Source organism: Dryobates pubescens, chromosome 2, assembly GCF_014839835.1.
Source record: "Dryobates pubescens isolate bDryPub1 chromosome 2, bDryPub1.pri, whole genome shotgun sequence".
Taxonomy (NCBI): domain Eukaryota; kingdom Metazoa; phylum Chordata; class Aves; order Piciformes; family Picidae; genus Dryobates; species Dryobates pubescens.
Genome location: NC_071613.1, coordinates 37,450,659 through 37,468,404, shown reverse-complemented (window position 1 = coordinate 37,468,404; position 17,746 = coordinate 37,450,659). Strand labels below are relative to the sequence as shown.

The 17,746-nt window shown below is 36.2% G+C and overlaps 1 protein-coding gene across 1 annotated transcript in view; it reads left to right on the top strand.

Annotated features, from left to right (window-relative positions):
* Nucleotides 1-1,542: 1,542 nt before the first annotated feature.
* Nucleotides 1,543-17,746, top strand: part of PSMD14 (proteasome 26S subunit, non-ATPase 14) — a 40,668-nt gene continuing 24,464 nt past the window's right edge. The window contains exons 1-3 of the mRNA XM_009911143.2: nt 1,543-1,613; nt 17,090-17,161; nt 17,486-17,605. Of these exons, the coding sequence (XP_009909445.2) occupies nt 1,566-1,613; nt 17,090-17,161; nt 17,486-17,605 (240 nt within the window). The 5' untranslated portion in view covers nt 1,543-1,565. The remainder of the gene's footprint in view (nt 1,614-17,089; nt 17,162-17,485; nt 17,606-17,746) is intronic.

Here is a 17,746-nt window from a genome sequence, read left to right as displayed (position 1 = left end):
GGGCAAGTTTTATTGGTTCATGTGTCTTAGATATTGTTGTTTGAAATGGGTGAAATTCCATACATGATTAAGTAGGACTTAGATAACTTTGTATGTTCAAATGCTGCCTCTTTTTATGCTAACGAGAAGCTTAAAATAGGATTTAAACTGAAGTTAAACATGTTATTATGTATCTAGTAAAAATACCAAATTTCATAAAAAATGAGATGAAATTCACTGTCAACATACTTTAATATATAAATGACATTACTTTTCCATAATAAGTTAAAAGATGTTTCACATAATTAACTTTAAAAGAAGTTTCTTGAATTAGTGCTGTTAATGCAGTCTGAATTTGTTTGTATAATTTGCTTACATGTAATGTTACATCCATTTGAAGGATGAATGTGTTTTGGAAGGTGCTCTTCTCAATTACTTGTGAACAGCCTAAGGTGAACAGCCTTTATTGTGTTGCATTAAAACTTGTGCAGTTAAGATTGTAGTTTCTGATGCTTTTCTTTGTATCTACTGTTTCACAAGTAAAATAATCTAGTAAAGTGTACTCATTTCTATAAACCTTGGAAATGGCTGGGTATGCTGAAAGCAGCTCTCTAAAACGTCACATTCAGTAGCTTTTGCTTATTTTATCACAATTTGGTTTTCTATAAAGCTAAGAAGTTGAAAAAGCTAAGTAAGCAATGTAAATATGTACAGCTGGACAGAACCCTTACTTAGATATCCACAGTTTAATAGTAGATTACTTTTCAACAGTAGAAAATTAATAAACCCAGAGAAATATCAGTGTAATTTTTTTTTTTTTAGTTAGGCACCTTGCAGCTTCTTATTTCTGGAGTAATGAGTTAGTTGCATTGATTGGAATAAATTAGTTGCATGAAAAAAAAGTTAGTTGCATTGATTGGCATTGTGCTAAAGCAATGGTGCATGCAACATGGGAAATGTATTAAATGACTGTATTGTCACTAGTCTTCTAACTATATACACATTAAATGTTTACTTTACAGTATTTCTTTTAGTATAATGAGTTCATTAAAAAAAGCTTTTGATGCTAATTCAGAGATCTGTAATCTGCTCAGTGTCTTTCACGTGTAGTTTTGATGATAACTGACAAGCTGTAAGTTAATTAGCGCAGAACTTACTAATGAGGATGCTAAAATCCGTACTTCCACATTTTTTATTGATGCTTTCTGAACAAATTGGAGTAAACTTGGTTGTATAACTAATAAGTTTTAGGCACTTCCTGGATGTAGGTGATGTTCTTGAGCAATAAAATTCCTCCAATTAATTGAATGATGGAAAAGTTTGGAAAAGTTTGACAAGAGTCCTCATCTTCAGAAGTGGGGATAACCCAAAACCAAAGCAATAAAACAAGGTCTGTTAATTAGCATGGAAGACAGCTTCTTGAATTAATATGTGGTGTTAATTAACAGGAAGTCTGATGTTGTGTTGTAATTACCACCAATATTTTTGACATACTGAGTGACTAAAGGTGAATTACATAGATAGCAATTTAGTAAACACTTCAGAGCTTGGGAACATTTTTCCTTTGTTTCTGTTTTTCTAGAAATATGGATAGACTTCTGCGACTTGGAGGAGGTGTGCCTGGGCTGGGACAGGTTAGTATGTAGCTTGTCAATAACATCTCTTTAATATTAATAAATTCTGGAATATTCCTTTTATTTTATTTAAAACCAGTATCAACAGAATTCATAGTAATAATCTCCTTACTCTAGAGATGCTTTGTAAGTGTATGCAAATCACTGTTGCAGCCTGACTGGATTTTTGTTGGTTGATTTTGGTGTGGTTTTGGGTTTTGTTTTGGGTTTGTTTTTTTTTTTTGTCAGTGTGAACTCTGTGTTGGCATGGAGTTTGCAGAATGTTCATAAACTTTTAGGTTTGTGTTTGACTGTTTTAAAGTTTGGACTGAAAAGCATTGGAAACAGAATTAAGAGATTAATAAAAAAATGGAATTGCAAGTAACCTGGATTTTTCAGAATGTGAAGATAAGCATAAACACTTGCTTCTTTATAAATTATCTATCCTATCCATGGATCACTTTGTGATGGGTGTTATAAGATATTGAAGTATACATAAATTTTGAGATGTCATTTCAGTTAAGTTTAGCCCTTGCAGGTAGTTGTAGCCACTTATGTCTTGTTTTGTTCACTTTTGTCCTCACTTCTATAACTCTGTAACTTCTAGTTACTCTAGTTGCAGCAAAAAGAACCTCCCTGATAGCTGTCCTGTTCCCCTGGGAGACATACACACATTGTATGGCTTCTCCTACTAATAGGGCAAGTGCTAGTGTTTTTTTACTCAGCCAAATGGTATGGCCAGCAGTCTTCAAGAATAAAACCAGGTTCATCTTGGTGACTACTGCTGACACGGGGTGAGATAAGTAGTTGGGAACTTCGTAATCTGAATCCTGTAGGAAGAATTCTTTCCTTCAGTAAAGCAGTCCCATGTAGCTTCCTTTGCAGTCTTGGCTGGTCACAGTATGTGGTCTTTCTCAGCTTTCATCCTCTGCCTCTGGGGCTCTGTTCTGAAATGAGAATCCAGAATCTTATTCTGAAGAAATCAGTTCTGTTTGTGTTAGATGTCACGATGCATGTGTGTATGAGTTTGCTTCTGGGATGACTGCAGTTGCTAAGCCCACAGCTTCTTTAGGTTGTGTTCAGTGTCTTTGTATCCAGTATAACTAGGAAAGGAGTGGTTTAATACTGGAGCATTTGATGAAATATTCTAAGCTGATTTGCTGCTTCTAGGTGTTTTGCCAAATAAGCTGTGACTTTTGGTGCATATTTTTTCCTTTTTATAGCTAAAATTCTATTCATGCTCTCTTAGTTAATCTTCAAACAGCCCTCAGTTATTTTTAGTTTCACTTTCTTAAACAGTTATTTCTCTTATTCCTCTGAGCTGCCAGCCTGCTTCATGACTCTTCATTTTTTTAACATCTGCGCAGTCTAATCACTCAAGCTTTCACTTCTTAGTCCTCTCTGAACTTGACGCATATCAAAGCTGTTTTTCAAACTAACAGTTAACTCTACTGCTTTCTGCATTTCTCAGCTTTAACTTAAAGCTTGCTGGAAAATTGTGGCAGACAATAGAACAGGACATTCAGAAGATGCTCACTGAACTCCTCTGGCAGCTTTAGCCTGCAGAGCTGCCCTGTGTTTGTTTAAATATGGAATTGTCTCTTAATTGTATCTTAAATGAATTGATGAGTATGTATTGGATTAAAAAAAAAAAAAGGCAGAAAGCTGAATTGCTCTTTATGCAAGTTTCTGCTCTCACTGCTTGAGTACTTTTGTAATCTTCTTGTGTATTGAATCATCAGGAAGGCTCTTCAGAAACAATTTTATATCCTGAAAATACAGTCTTTCAGTGGACCTTCAAAGGTTACTTCTGTTCTGAATATTGATTGATTGAGAATTGAGATTAAGAGATAATCCAGAGTGAATCAGATGGCTTTTAGGTGGAAGTGAGGTCAGGTATTTCATGGACATACTTGCTCCTGCTAGGAAATAGTGCAAATGCATGGTAATAAATTTGTTTAGAGTGTTTTAAACAACTGTACAAAACTTCTAGGTTTTCTTACTGTTTTGTGACATTTCTCTTTTTTAGAGGTTTTACTTTTAAGGTTGAATGTAACAAAAACATCTGAATGAGTCATGCTTGCTAACATAAGGGTCATCTGTGTGTATAGTCTTGTAGAAAAAGCAAAGCATTTTTGAAGTAGTTATAACAATTTTAAGTTTAGGGGGGTTTTGTTGGGTTTTTGGTTGTGTGTTGTTTTGTTTTTTTGGGTTGTTTTTTGAGTTAGGGGTTTTCTTAGGGGATGGCATCATAGGAATTCTGCTAACAGCATGTTTGATTTACATTAATGTTTAAGTAACAGAAAATGCTTGGTCAGCACAGTTCCTATTTGATCTCTGCCAAGGAATTATTTCTTATTGATTTGACTTTGCTTCTTCAACAGTTAGCTCTTTCACCTTGGTAAATCCACCTCTTTTGATTATATCTTAGTAGGAGCTGGCGTTGCTTAGCCTGGAGAAGACTCGACTCAGGGGGTGACCTTATTGCTCTCTACAACTACCTGAAGGGGGGTTGTAGACAGGCAGAGGTTGGTCTCTTCTCCCAGGCAACCAGTACCAGAACAAGAGGACACAGTCTCAGGCTGCGCCAGGGGAGGTTTAGGCTGGAGGTTAGGAGGAAGTTTTACACAGAGAGTGATTGCCCATTGGAATGGGCTGCCCGAGGAGGTGGTGGAGTCACCATCACTGGAGGTGTTCAGGAGGAGACTTGATAGGGTGCTAGGTTGCATGGTTTAGTTGGTTGGGTGGTGTTGGATGATAGGTTGGACACGATGATCTTGAAGCTCTCTTCCAACGTGGTCTGGTCTGGTCTATTCTATTCTATTCTATTCTATTCTATTCTATTCTATTCTATTCTATTCTTTTTTGTTTTTGCTTTTCCCCTTAATTTTCAAACTCATATATGTTGTCCTAAGTACTCGTTGTATTTTTTCCCCAACTTTCTTTTCTTTTGCTGTCTTGTATTACACTTGAAAACTGCTTTCAGTGAATTCTTCTTCTTCTCTTTTCTTAATGCTTTTTCCTTCTGTGTGCTATTGAGTGTCTGATTGGCCTTCAGTGTTGAATTGGCCAGAGGTGGTTGGTGCTAAATAGCTTGTCTTTGTATGGCTAATAAAACAGGTTTTTAAGGAAGCGATCTGAAAGTGATATTTCAGTAGCAACTTATGCCTTAGAAATTTTGAGTCATTTCTCTTCTTGTAGTCTTAGATGTATAAGGGACTGTCTTCATGGGACAGCAAGTGGACAAGAGGAAGTATGAGGATCTGAAAGTTCATGGCATTGTACAAGTCATCTACACTGTTTCCTGAGAGTGACTTTGGATCATTAACTTTGTGTTCTTTTTGCGAGAAGGCACCTGTGGTTAGTTTGGAACTTGCTGCCATAGAGAAGGCCACCTTTGCAACAGTACTTCATGCAGAAATTGTCTTGCGTGCCTCATACTGTAGGCATTTGAAATTCTGCTCTCATGATGCTTGCCTAAGAGTGAGTGATTCAAGCTTATTTAAAAAAAAAAAAAAGTAGGGAAACTGTTAGAGTTTGAAAATGTGATGTCACAGATAAAATGCTTAGTTCTTAAATATCCTTTTGTAGTTCATGGGAGTTCAGATTTTGACAATATCCACTTTCCTTCTCTTGTAAGGTTTTCTCTTTTTTCCCTCTTGTACCTTGTGGGTTTTTTATTGATCTCCCTGGTTCATTCTTTCCCATCTTCTGTTTTCATTCCCCTGGAATACTGCCTACCCCAAAATTTCACTAGTGATTTAATACTTCATTTTGCATTGTACATTTGCTGTAGACAAATTAACAGCCTTTGTGGGGTAAGCATTTTACTTATGCAGCAGGCAGGAATTTAGATCAACACTCCTCTTCATTTTGTATGCTGAACTATTGTTTCCTAGGGAAATCAGTTCCACATATGCCTCTATTAGGCAATCCTGCTGGATACCATTTGAGAGTGTGAGAAAATTAAGTGCATTTTTAGCAGAACTCTCTCTCCCCAACACTTCAAGAACAATAATCCAAGCTATATAAGTTCTTGTTCATGCTGATGTGTCCAGTCTATTTTTCTGAATCCAGATGTGATAGAAAGCAGTGAAATAATGGCATTGCTTGAAATCATGTTAAAATAATTTGGTTTATTACTTGATGGATTTTTGAAAGTACTAATTTACATGGCTCTGTTGATGAAGACAACTGTTCTAGTGCAATAAGTGAAAAATAAAACCGTTTCTCTGTTTCTAAATTAACATACTTGATGGCAGAGTGGAAGGGAAAAAATCCAAATGGGAAGAGAAGGAGAAACAAGTGACCTGTGTCTTGTAAGGAATGTTTACACCTTGACTTGGAATATAGAAAATAAAAGTGTAGAGAGCTATTTTATTTGAATAATGGACTTGCCAATTAGCCATCAAGTGCTTCCATCTGTGAAATAGTTGATCAGATGGGTTAGCTGGGATGTTTCCAGATTAGGGCATTGTAAATGGCACTTGAAAACTGTCACTTTGATTATGAGGTTTAAAGCATTGCACTGCTTGATGCTGTGGAACCTTTTTGCCTCGTATTACCATGTTTTTTTAGAACATGCTGATCCCATTTAGTAAATCTATGGCACCGTGGGAACTTGGGAGACCTGCCACTGATCTAAAGTTCTGTTTCATCTGCTGATCTAGCCAGGATGATTATTAGAAAAAGCACTACTGGCTCAGTATTCTGCAGTGCTTCAGAATAAGAGTTGGTGATCTGGCTGGCAGAGGGGAGGGTCAGGCTCAGTGTAGGTCATTTCCAATTAACAATTAAATTCAAATTTCCTTGATTTACTTCATGAAGATGATGTGTCTCTTGAAATAAATGCTATGTTCTAGCTGACTATCTGCATCATATGACTCCCTATTTGAAAAATCCACAGCAACACGAAAAGGCACAACCAAAACTTAACAACGTTGAAAAAACTCAAAACCAAAACAAATCCAAACAAGTACCCCTCCAATTTACTCCTAAAAAAAATAAATCTCAAGTCTTCAAAACTCAACCAGGAAACTCAACACTTCAACATCTTATTGAAAATTGGTTTTGTTAATTGATTTCTTGAAACAGGTTGCTTCTTAGTTTGAAGGGTGCAAATGTGTTCTCTGTAAGGTAATGAAGTGCTTTTTCCTTTGGAAAGTTGTAGGGTGGTTTGGTATCTCAGTATCTGTTGCACCTGCATGACTTTTCTTTCCTGAGTCTCCTGGATATATATTCTTTATGTGGTTGAGTTGTGGCGATATGCTATTGTCTGCTTCTCACATGTATTTGAAGCTTCAGGTGCTTCGTTTGAGAATACTCTGCCAGGGGAATAAATCTGAATTAAAGCTCTTAAAATCATGCATCATTTCTGTGCCATTTTTATGAGACATTTTCCAGCAAAGTTCTCAAGTACTAAGAAGTTTAGTATTTCTAGAATTCCAGTATAACTCTCAGTAGATGAGATGGCATACAGTTTGGGTGGGTTATTCCAGTTCTGCATTTTTCTTCCCCAGAAGCCATCAACCTGTTTAAAGAGTAGAAGGACTTTCTCAGTTACCTTTTTCATCCATTAAACATCTGACATCAACTCTTAAGTGATTGTTTTAGCCGTAGAAAGTTTCCGCATCAGGTTTTTTTATATCCAAAATATGTGTTTTGTTTGTTTTAAGGAAGGGGGGGAGGGGGAAGGGGGCAGTGGAAGTCTCCTTCTCTGGAGATTTTTAAAACCTACCTGGATGCATTCCTGTGCAGACTACCCTAAGTGATCCTGCTTTAACAGGGGGGTGGACCTGATGATCCCTTCCAATCTCTAATGTACTGTGATATCTTAGGTATCAAACTGTGCTGTTTAATTGAATGAGACAAGTATTTTACTGTATCAGTTAGTACTGTTCAACTGAAAGCTTCAAAAGTACCAGATTCAAGGTACTGGTGTAGACTGTGTTTGCTTACACTGGAGATGATGACAGCTCCATTGGTAGTGTATTCTTATTCAAAAGTTGTTGGGGACTGCAAAAGACTGGGTATAGTTTTCCTACATTCAAAACACAGTTGAGTATTTGTAAAGTGATTTATATCTCAAAGTGCTAATAAGAGAGGGAGAAACATGCTAGAATTGGTTTAAGAACAGTCATATGATTGTACTTTCAACACCGTGTGAACTTTATTATAAAAGCTGCCTTAAAGTATGGACTACACTGCAGTCATACCTTAGATATTAATCACAAACGAACATAAAACTAAAACTAACAAAGCCAGTACGTTTTTAGTTTCCTCTGATGTACTATTTTCCTATAAACTCTGGAAACCGTTTTTAGCTGTCTTCTCTTGGCCTCAGATCTTAAACTTCCTTATTTCTAATAATTAGGCAATTAGCTTCTCTCTTCAATTTAATTGCCGGTGTAGTCCAGTCTACTTTCCTGAGATGAGACAAAGGATCTTGGACAAGGAAATTAGTGTTGCCATAATGAGAAAGAACAGGGAGGGGGGGAAAAACTAAACTAAAAGACTAAAGAGCAGCCATCTTTGTGCGTTTTGCATTACACCTGTTCACTTGTAATGTTCCTTTCTGCAGGCAAGAAGCAACCCCCTTACAGTGATTGTTTTAATTTTCTTCTTTCTGAAATACTGTGCTCTTGACTGAAGTTGTGATGTTGCTATGCAGCACCTTTGAACGAGGACTTCTGTTTTCTTCTTTTGGTGTAGAAGACTCATCTTCAGGTTTTTCCTGGAAGTTTGAAGTCGTGTTCTCATATTGGTGCGAGGTTGCTTGTAAACAAAAGTTGTTTTTCAAAACAAAACAAATAACCCTCATAAGACTATACTTTCAGGGATCATTTCTGTAGTTGGTCCCTAGAGGAGAGTGATCTTACCTGTGATACTGTCATTGAGTCTTCCAGTTCACATTGTATCTAGAGGCAATACTCTTCATAACAGCGAGCTTGTAGGCATATAGAGCCCACTGTATTCTTTTACATATTGAGTAAATCCTTCTTAACTGCTCTGCTGCACAAAGTGTTCTTTAGGGTGTTCTCAGAGAGCATCTGCTGAAGGCTACCTTGCCTTCTTGGCAGAACTGTGTCTAGAATAAGCTAATTAAAAATCTGTATAAAAGCAAAACTTCTGGAGGCAGACAATCTACAAATGCTGACCCATTATCTGCCTTCAGGCTCTCATTTCTAAATCCCAATACATTCTGTAATTACACTGGAATAGGTAACAGGTCCATCCTGGTTTTATTGTGGAGTGAAACTGACTTCTTTATTTTCTGGAATTTCTATTTTCCTAGTAGCCTGAGATTGTGAAAAATGGTAGCTGTTTTCAAAAACATGTGCAATCCTACTTATGATTTGGTTTGAGTCTTTCATCTGACTTTTTTTTGCTAAACATGTTGTCATAGAATTTACAGAAAGGTTTGGGTTGGAAGAGACATTTTAAAGATCATCTAGACAAAATTTTGCTTATGCTTGATAATCAGGAACATTAACTGCAGTGATGCAGCAAACCTTCCTTAGCTTTTTTTATGTATCATTGAACTTGTAGATTGTGTAGGGTAAAGAGAATGAAAATGCTAGAACAAGGAAAGATTACACGTAAGCAACCATTTCATGCAGTAGTTGTGTTGGGGACATTGCAGAAAGTCTATTGAAAAATCACATGAAAGTAATGTATGTAAATGACTTTTTATCATGGACACATGTTGAGATTGGGTGATAAGTACTTACTTCTAATAAAAATTAAACAAAATGACTGTAAGTTACACTACAGTAAAATTAAGATTACCTGTCAAAGTAAATTCAACTAGCATAATTTTATGACAAAACCTGGTAATTTTTTTTTTTTTTTTTAAATTTTTTAGCAAGCTTTAATCCTCAATCTTTGAGAGTATTTTCAATGGTAGTATTGAAAAAGAGGAGTGTAAAAGACCCTGTAAATTTCTGACAGTTTGGGACATCTACATGAGCAAAACACATTGCATTCTAGAAGGATATATGGGAAATCCTGCATGTGGTTGTGGATTACTGTACCTCTTCCATGAAACTGCTGGTAGTGGAAGAGAGATTACTGCTAGATGGATAGGATAAGCTAAACTTTAGTGCCTTCCTTTCTTTTTTAAAATTTAAAAAAAATAAACCAAACAGAAACAAAGCACTCTAACAAACCAAGAAGGTAAGTAGTAATGTTTGGGTTCTGTGATGAAGACATGCTTGCAAACTGGGTATCCCAACCCATTTAGCCAACTGTTCAAAGCCTACAAAATTCTGTGTTCTGTAATTTTGATTTTTAAAGAGGAGAGAAGAAATGTTACATATTTCAAGTCTATCTGTATTGCTCTTTATGGAGTTTGGTTGTAAACGTGAACCTGGATAAACTTCAGGAGATACATTTTTGTTATGTAGCCTGGTAAGGGTTTTTTGCAGGTATTTTTAAAGTAGTAATTAATGTCATAATATTTCCATAGTACCCCTACTCCACTTTGGAGTCTATGAGACTCTCTGTGAGACTAAGCATATTACTAGAATTTTTATGCTGACATATGGTGTAACAAGACAATGTGGTCCTTTCAGAAATCTAGGCTGTTTAAGACTTATGGTATTTTGTGATCTGTTATGTATGCTTGATTATAATTGGTATAAAAATGGGCGTAAACATAAAAAGTGTTTAGACATAATGCTAGCTTCAAAATATAATCCTGTTGATGTGGAACTAACTGAAAAACCCTGTGTGTACTAGCTTGAAAGTTGCAATGAAATTTCAAAATGCTGCTAATTAGCGTGGCGATTCACAGTGCAAAGTAATCTTATTTTTCCCTTATTATGAACTGTGATTTTAATTTTTTTTTTGCATGAACTGGATCATTTTCTCAGTCATGACTGATAAGGTTAGCTGCAGAAAATGCAATACATGGCTTCTGGTGTTTGTCATGACAGTGTTACTAGAACCATTGAAATCTGGAAATATGGCTTGCTCACTTCACCACTTCTACTTCTACTAAAGGAATATGAGCTGGCATTTTCAGTAAGTGTATTGTCTCAGTAAAGGAAAAATTGCTCCACAATCACAGTTTTGTTGAGACTTTCAGGCTTAGCAATGTGTAAAAAGCACTATGCTGATCTAAAATCTTACATTCTTTATGTCACTATATCGTCAGGTTATACCACTTACTGGCAAAGGGCAGGTAGAGAAGAGCAGTGGTACTCTGGTGAACTCTTAAGGTCTTTTCATTATCACCAATACCTCTGCCTGCCCTGCAAGCTTGCTCATGTTTGTGTCCCCTCTGCAGGCAATATTCTGTAGTATTTTTTTTCCCCTCTAACCAAGCTATATGCTGACCATTGGATTTACCTCAACAAAATGGTAGTTTTAAGTTCACTTTAAGTGCCTGATCTTTTTTGCATCCTTTGATATGATAAATTGTTTTACAATGATTGTCGTTGCATTTATACCCTAGTGCCCTTCTCCCCCTTTATCTACGTAATAAATGCCATGATTATCTGAAACACGTGTTTTGGAGGAGGTAGAGAAGAGAAGTGAAGAAAACATGGGGTGGGTGAATACTTTTTTTTAATTCCAAAGTGTAGTGTAAGTTTTTTTGTCTTGGTGGTTTTGTTTTCTAGCGGGGTTTTTTTGTTATCTTCTTCAGCTGTATTTAGATGTAACAGCTGAAAATATGTACTGAAAGGGTTAAGCCAGCATGAAAGAATTCATTTCCACTTTAATGACCTAGCCTTGCTGGGTTAGGACGATGGGGAACATGCTTCTGACTTGTACTCCTATTGCCAATTAACACCTCCTATAACAGGTTGCCTGTGCTAGTCATTGAAGCAGAGGCAGTAGAAATAGTTTACATGCAGCTTGTTTTTCACACTAGTTGTTTAATACTCACAAAATTAAACTATTAAAAGGTTCTGTCTTACCTTCCTGGGAAAGAAATAAACACTATAGCGGTCAATGTTTGCTTGTGGTCCTATGTTCACATTTAAATTGTTCCACTTGCAAAAATAAAAAAAGTAGGATTGATTATAACAGCTCTCATGTTTTATACAGTATGTTGTTTGGTGCAATAAAGCTAAAATTTTCTCTACAGCACTTGGCTCACTGATTTTTTAATTTTTTTTTTTAATTTTTATTTTTATTTTAATTACAGTTGCCCCTGCAAAAGTGAGCTTCTTTGAAACAGCTATGATGTATTTTGCAGTCATCTTTTGTGCTATTACCATGACACTGGAGCAGTGTTTAAGATCCATTTAAACAATAGAAAGTGTCTCCAGTTGTGGAAGATTTCTCAGCTGACAGTGTAATTAGTCGAGTCCACTTTCTATACCTATTTGAATAAACGTAAAATAGTACAAATAAAGAGCAGTGCTCCTAAATGGCACTTAGGTTCACATTTAATCAGCAGGTATTTTAATAACATAATAAAATTGGCTAAATAATTGATATCAGTTCACACTAAGAGAAAGGTGGAGTAATATACCTAAAAGTGTTAACAAATTTGCTAAAAGGCCTGAGTAGGTATCACTTCAAGGTGTTAGTTTTTTATCCTGTTAGAATGGCAAATGCCTTTAACACTTCGTCAACAAGGACTGCCCAAATAAAGGGCTGGTTTTGATATTGGATCATCTCTTAACTATTTGAAGCAAAAATAGTACCATACATAATTTAATATTACAGTATAATCTTCTATTCATAACTTGGATGTGATTTCCTTTTCCATTGCAAGTCTTACTGAAGAAAATTAAGCAAAAAATCCCAACCAACCTATTTTAATAGTGGTAAGTTCATTTGTTTCAATTATTAAAATTGGGATTCTGCCATTGTAAACAAAAACAAAACCAGAGTTTGGTTGGGTTTTATGAGATAGCTGGCTGTCAGGCAGCTCAATTTACTGACAGCATTTATAGTTCATTCAGAAGAAACATCAGTTTCCAGTAAGTAGCACAATAACAGTTGTGGGGGGGGTTTAATAGTTCTGTTTTAATTACTGTGTCTAGCTTATGCAGGGATGCTTGGAAAACAGAATGTTCGATATTCGATGCATCTTCCAAGTCCCATTTTTCTCCAGTTCCCCAAGAAATTATCCAAAAACTCTGGAGATGCAGAATGAAAGCAGTATTCACTGCTTTGAAGGGAGATAGTCTTAAAAACTCTCTATAGTGAGTGAACTGAATGACCACCTCTGAATACCAGTGTGCAATAAAAATACCCAAAGATGTTTTGCATTGCAGAATCAAATGCATTCTTTGCATTTTGATACCAGTTAATTAATTTGGTACTCTGCTTCCTAAGGATGATGCTCCTTTGTTAAAGTTGGCAGACAGTGAAGTTTATGAGCAGTGATATTAGCGCATGCTGTGGAGGGTCTTTGCCTCTGTGAAAAAGATTAACTAATAAAGTTTTTCTTTCTCTTTGCTTTATGAAAGAAATGTGTAAATTTTTGTGGAAGACTACCACAAGTAGGCCAAAGAAATGTCAAGATGTAGCACCTATGCCTAGCTCCCACAGATTCTGTAACTAGTGTTCAGAAGCTGCAATAGAAGTCACCCCAAGACTGTTAGATTATGAGCCATTTTTGGAGAAGGAGGTAGTGAGAGATGGAAGTAAATGGTTTCCAGTTTGCAAACGTCTGTTCTTTCAAATGGCAGTGTCTAAAGCTAAGTAAACTACTTCCTGGGGAAGACCCAAGAGGTATTCTGTTAGTTTCTGGTTAAATATTTCAAAGTTTTAGGTTAAGCATTTGAGCCTTGTATTTTATAAGTTTCTGTAGAAAGGTAAGTGTGCCTATATTGTTCTGTCTACCAATTTGATGGAAAAATTATATGAAACTGAGTATGTTGTGAAGCTAGATTCTGGACCAATTTTGACTTATGGATTTTTTCCTTCTCAAAATTCTTACATTGGTATATTGGAATCATTACAGAACTCCTGAGCAGTTCATTCTAATCTATATTCAAAAGAAAGGAAGAAATATTAACATGATAATACATAATTGTGTATAGTGCAATGGGTTCATTCCTTTTCTCATATCGTAGCTAGTAATTTTAAGGGAAATGTAGCAGGCTGAAAGAAAATAGTAAGGTTTTCACAAAAAGTGCCTGTTACTGAGAAAATAGTAAGTATGTGCTGTATTTTATAAGGCTGATAATGAATTAACCTACATTTTATTTGCATTGTATACTACCATTAAGTAATTTTTAAGAGTTCAGGTAAATTGGCTGAACTGAGTGATAAAAGTAGGAGCTATCATGGCTTAAACAGTGGAATTTGCAGTTAATATAGTCTGACAGTGCAGCCATTTGTGTATATATATAAACTCAGTGTGTAAAATCTCTCACACTGAATACTATGGCTTTAAAAAAAAGTTATAAGCAAGTTGGTTTATGTTAATGAAATGTTCTTTCATGAATTAGCAGTGTTTCTTGTTCCAAAAATGAATTGCAGGCTTTGGGTGCTGGCTGCTGGCATGAGAACCTTAACACTAGTTTTGAAAATGGCAACTACTTCATCTCATAGAGTGCCTATAGGATTGATAATGTATAAGGTGAACTATACTCTCCTTTAGACCATCACCAAGGTTTAAGACCAGGCTGGATGAGGCTCTGGCTGGCCTGATCTAGTGTGGGGTGTCCTTGCCCATGGCAGGGGGGTTGGAACTAGATGATACTTGTGGTCCCTTCCAACCCTGACTGATACTATGCTATGATACTAAACAAGCATTTGAAAACTCCCAAGAAATTAATAAAAAATAAAATAAAATGAAGAAGGAAAGATGAAAGCATTACCCTGCCTTAGTTCCTGCCTTTACTTAAACTAAAGGTAATTTAGTTGCCTTTTCACATAAACAAAATGTAAAAATATTTGTCTTTATCTCCTCCTTGTATGTGTTGAATCCACTCACTGTTTTAAAATGGGAAAAATTATGAAGAATAATTAAACTCGTGAGTTGTGAACCCAGGTGTCTACATAGGGGACAGACGTGATTAATGCCTCAGCTGCAGGAAGGGTGTCAGTGCGATCTGCCATCTTAACAGATATAAGAGATTCTGTATAGAAAAGCCTCTTCAAGAACTTTGCAGTCAGTTCCAGCTCCTGATTTTTGAGAGGCTAGGCTCAATCAAACATCAACATTAGCCTTCCAAAAATCTCAGAACTACATATGTGAGTTTGAGGAAGACTTTTTTCTTTTTTTTTTCTCTTTTTTTTTTAATGTTATTCTTTATTTTTAAAAATACTGAATGGTTTTATGGGACACTTGCTTACACTGGAATGTTAATCAAAATCTGGGACAAATGTTCAATAGGTATGGTGATCACAATATGGGTGTTATTGTCCTAAAGCAGATGATTACTGTGTTTGTACTTTTGCCCTGTTTTCAGACCCTCTGTGATCTAGAACTGGTAAAGACTTGGCGGAGAGCTTTATGTTATGTTATCAAACTAATTTTGGGGGTTGTTAATTAAAACCCAACCCGTTTGTGCTTTATTCTTGGCAGTGATTAAGTGGAAATATCTGTCTCTGTGCTTTCCAAAGTATTAAGACATCCAAGTAAAAAGGTCATTTAGAATAAACTTAATAAGGAGAGCTAAAGTTAAGAAAGTAAACTTACATGCTTATGAAGAAAAGAACATAGTAACAGTATCAGAAAATGATTGGATATTTGGAGCTTCATCAGTTCAAAAATTTATTTCTAGTAAATTACATGATTCAGGTGCCCTGTGCCTTTGGTTCTGTGAAACATTCTGAAGAGCTATTCATAGAGTTTTTCATCATAAGTGTTAAAGGAACACTTCTTCACTGGAGCATCTCACTGTTGTACTATGGCTAGACAGGGAAATACCTGATGAAGAGACGAAATTTGGTTAAAAACACACTTTTGGTGAGAATATTGTAGAAAGCGAACAGTTAAACCTGCTGGAAGATTGCTGATGGGAAGGCCAAAGTGACAGAATTAGCAACGAGTGGTAAGACATGAGGGAGATCCCATACCAAAAGGTGATAGTCAGCAGTATCAAAGTTGGAAATAAAGGTCTGAGGGTGTCAGAAAGCAGGTGTCAATGACACACATCCATGCATGTATGCAAGTTCCAAAATACAGATTAGATTTGAAATATAATTATTAGATATGCAATAGAGGAGGAGTTCATTGACATTAAGGAAAGAAATCTGAAAACTTATTCTTTCTTTAAAGTGTTCTGAAGACTAGATGATGGTTTTCTGTGTGCGTAAAAGTACGCAGATAGGGCAATTACTACACAAATTTAATATGCTAATTATTTAAGTTCCTGGTATGATCCACAGGAGGCAATGGCTTCTGTTGATAACCGTGTCTTCTGTTTGGTGTCATATAGAGAGGCATGTTGTACTGAGTTTTTCCACTTTAAGTGAAAAATCAATCATTTGCTCAATTATTTCTTTTTCCCCAACTTTGGTTATAACTGTGAAATGAAAATTCTCAATCTACAATATATTTGTGTACAGGCATAATTTTTCTTCTTTAACTTACTGTGGAGTGTTTGGTTTTGTTACCATACTCCATAGTTGCTTTGTTGCCCTTCTGAGTTTACATCACATAGTGCAGGGGTAACCTTTTGTCTTTTTAGTGGAAATTTGTTGTACACAATTGGGTAATAAAGTAATGAATGTACTGTTAATTGGCTGTAATGAGATACAGTCATACGGAGTTCTGTATAGAAGAGCAATATGTCTCCTGTTCCTGGAGGAAGGGACATTTAAACTGCTGCCTCCTGTGTTTTTCATTTTCAGCAGTACACAGAACCTGTTTCAACCAATCATTCACACCTGGGACAGTTGTGCTAATTTTTGAATAACTACTCATAAGGCAAAGAGCAAAGTATTTTGTTCACAGCTTTTCCACTTAGGGATCGGAGGTCCGTTTTTTCTCTCACTGTACCACTGTATCTGCAAAGTACTCCCTTAGCCTTTAGCTGCAAGTCCGCTTTAGCTGAAAGCTGATGAAGCAAAGGGAAATTGCTGTTTGTGTTGGTGCCAGTTAATCATGCAAGCCCAGCAGCATTTACATTCACACCACTGTAAGAAACACATAGTTAATTGGAGAACTGGCCATATTTTACAGTTGACGAAGGTTAGCATTGCAGCAGGGCTGACTAATGGAAACTTAGCTGACTCTTAGGCTGTATGTCTTGTAACAGGTTTGTACCCAGTGCAGTGCTTGCCAGGTTTTTATTTGACTGCTTCTGATAAGATTGCTCTTTAGACTGAGACTGGTATTATTTTGGGATGAGGATATTAGCTGGTGACTCGTAATATGAAATACGTTAGTGCTGTAAAGATGGGGGGGGGGTGGGTGTGCCTTTTTTTATCTCTCATTAATTTTAGGAATTGCACCTAATACAAAGTCACAATTATGTATGCATTTTTCTGTAAGGTTCATAATACAGAGAACAAAAGAAAATGTTTAGAAACAGCGGAACAACAATGATTGAGAAAATAAGTATTTATTCTTTTTATAGGGGCCACCAACAGATGCTCCTGCGGTCGATACAGCGGAACAGGTTTATATCTCTTCCCTTGCACTGCTGAAAGTAAGTGTTCTGTCTGTGTACTGAACTATGCATAGTGATGGAGATAGAGCACCTGGCACCTCTCCAATGTTTATGGATTTGTGCTCCTTATGTGCCGATCAGACTAATTTTAAAAATAAATTAATATTGTTTGGAACACTCAGAGTCAGAAACTTATTGTAATGACTTCTCTTATTGTTGGCTTTGATGTTACTATTTTATAGATCCTTACAGTTTCCAAAAGTGCTACAAGTTACCTACGGATCTGTAAAGGCTGAAAGAACTATCCCAAGTCAAACTTGAACCCACTGTTAAACATGCACTGTTACTTGGTCTTAATTCCAGATGCTGAAGCATGGTCGCGCTGGTGTCCCTATGGAAGTTATGGGTCTGATGCTCGGAGAATTTGTTGATGATTACACTGTGAGAGTGATTGATGTTTTTGCAATGCCACAGTCGGGAACGGTGAGCTCTTTGCAGTTAGACCTTCCTAATTTCGTGTACTTGTTTGGATTATTTTTTTTTCCTTGTGGTAATTTTTTTTTCTTTTTTTAATAGTTTTTCTTGTTTTGCCTCATTATGCAATCTTAAGGTATAACCTATGGG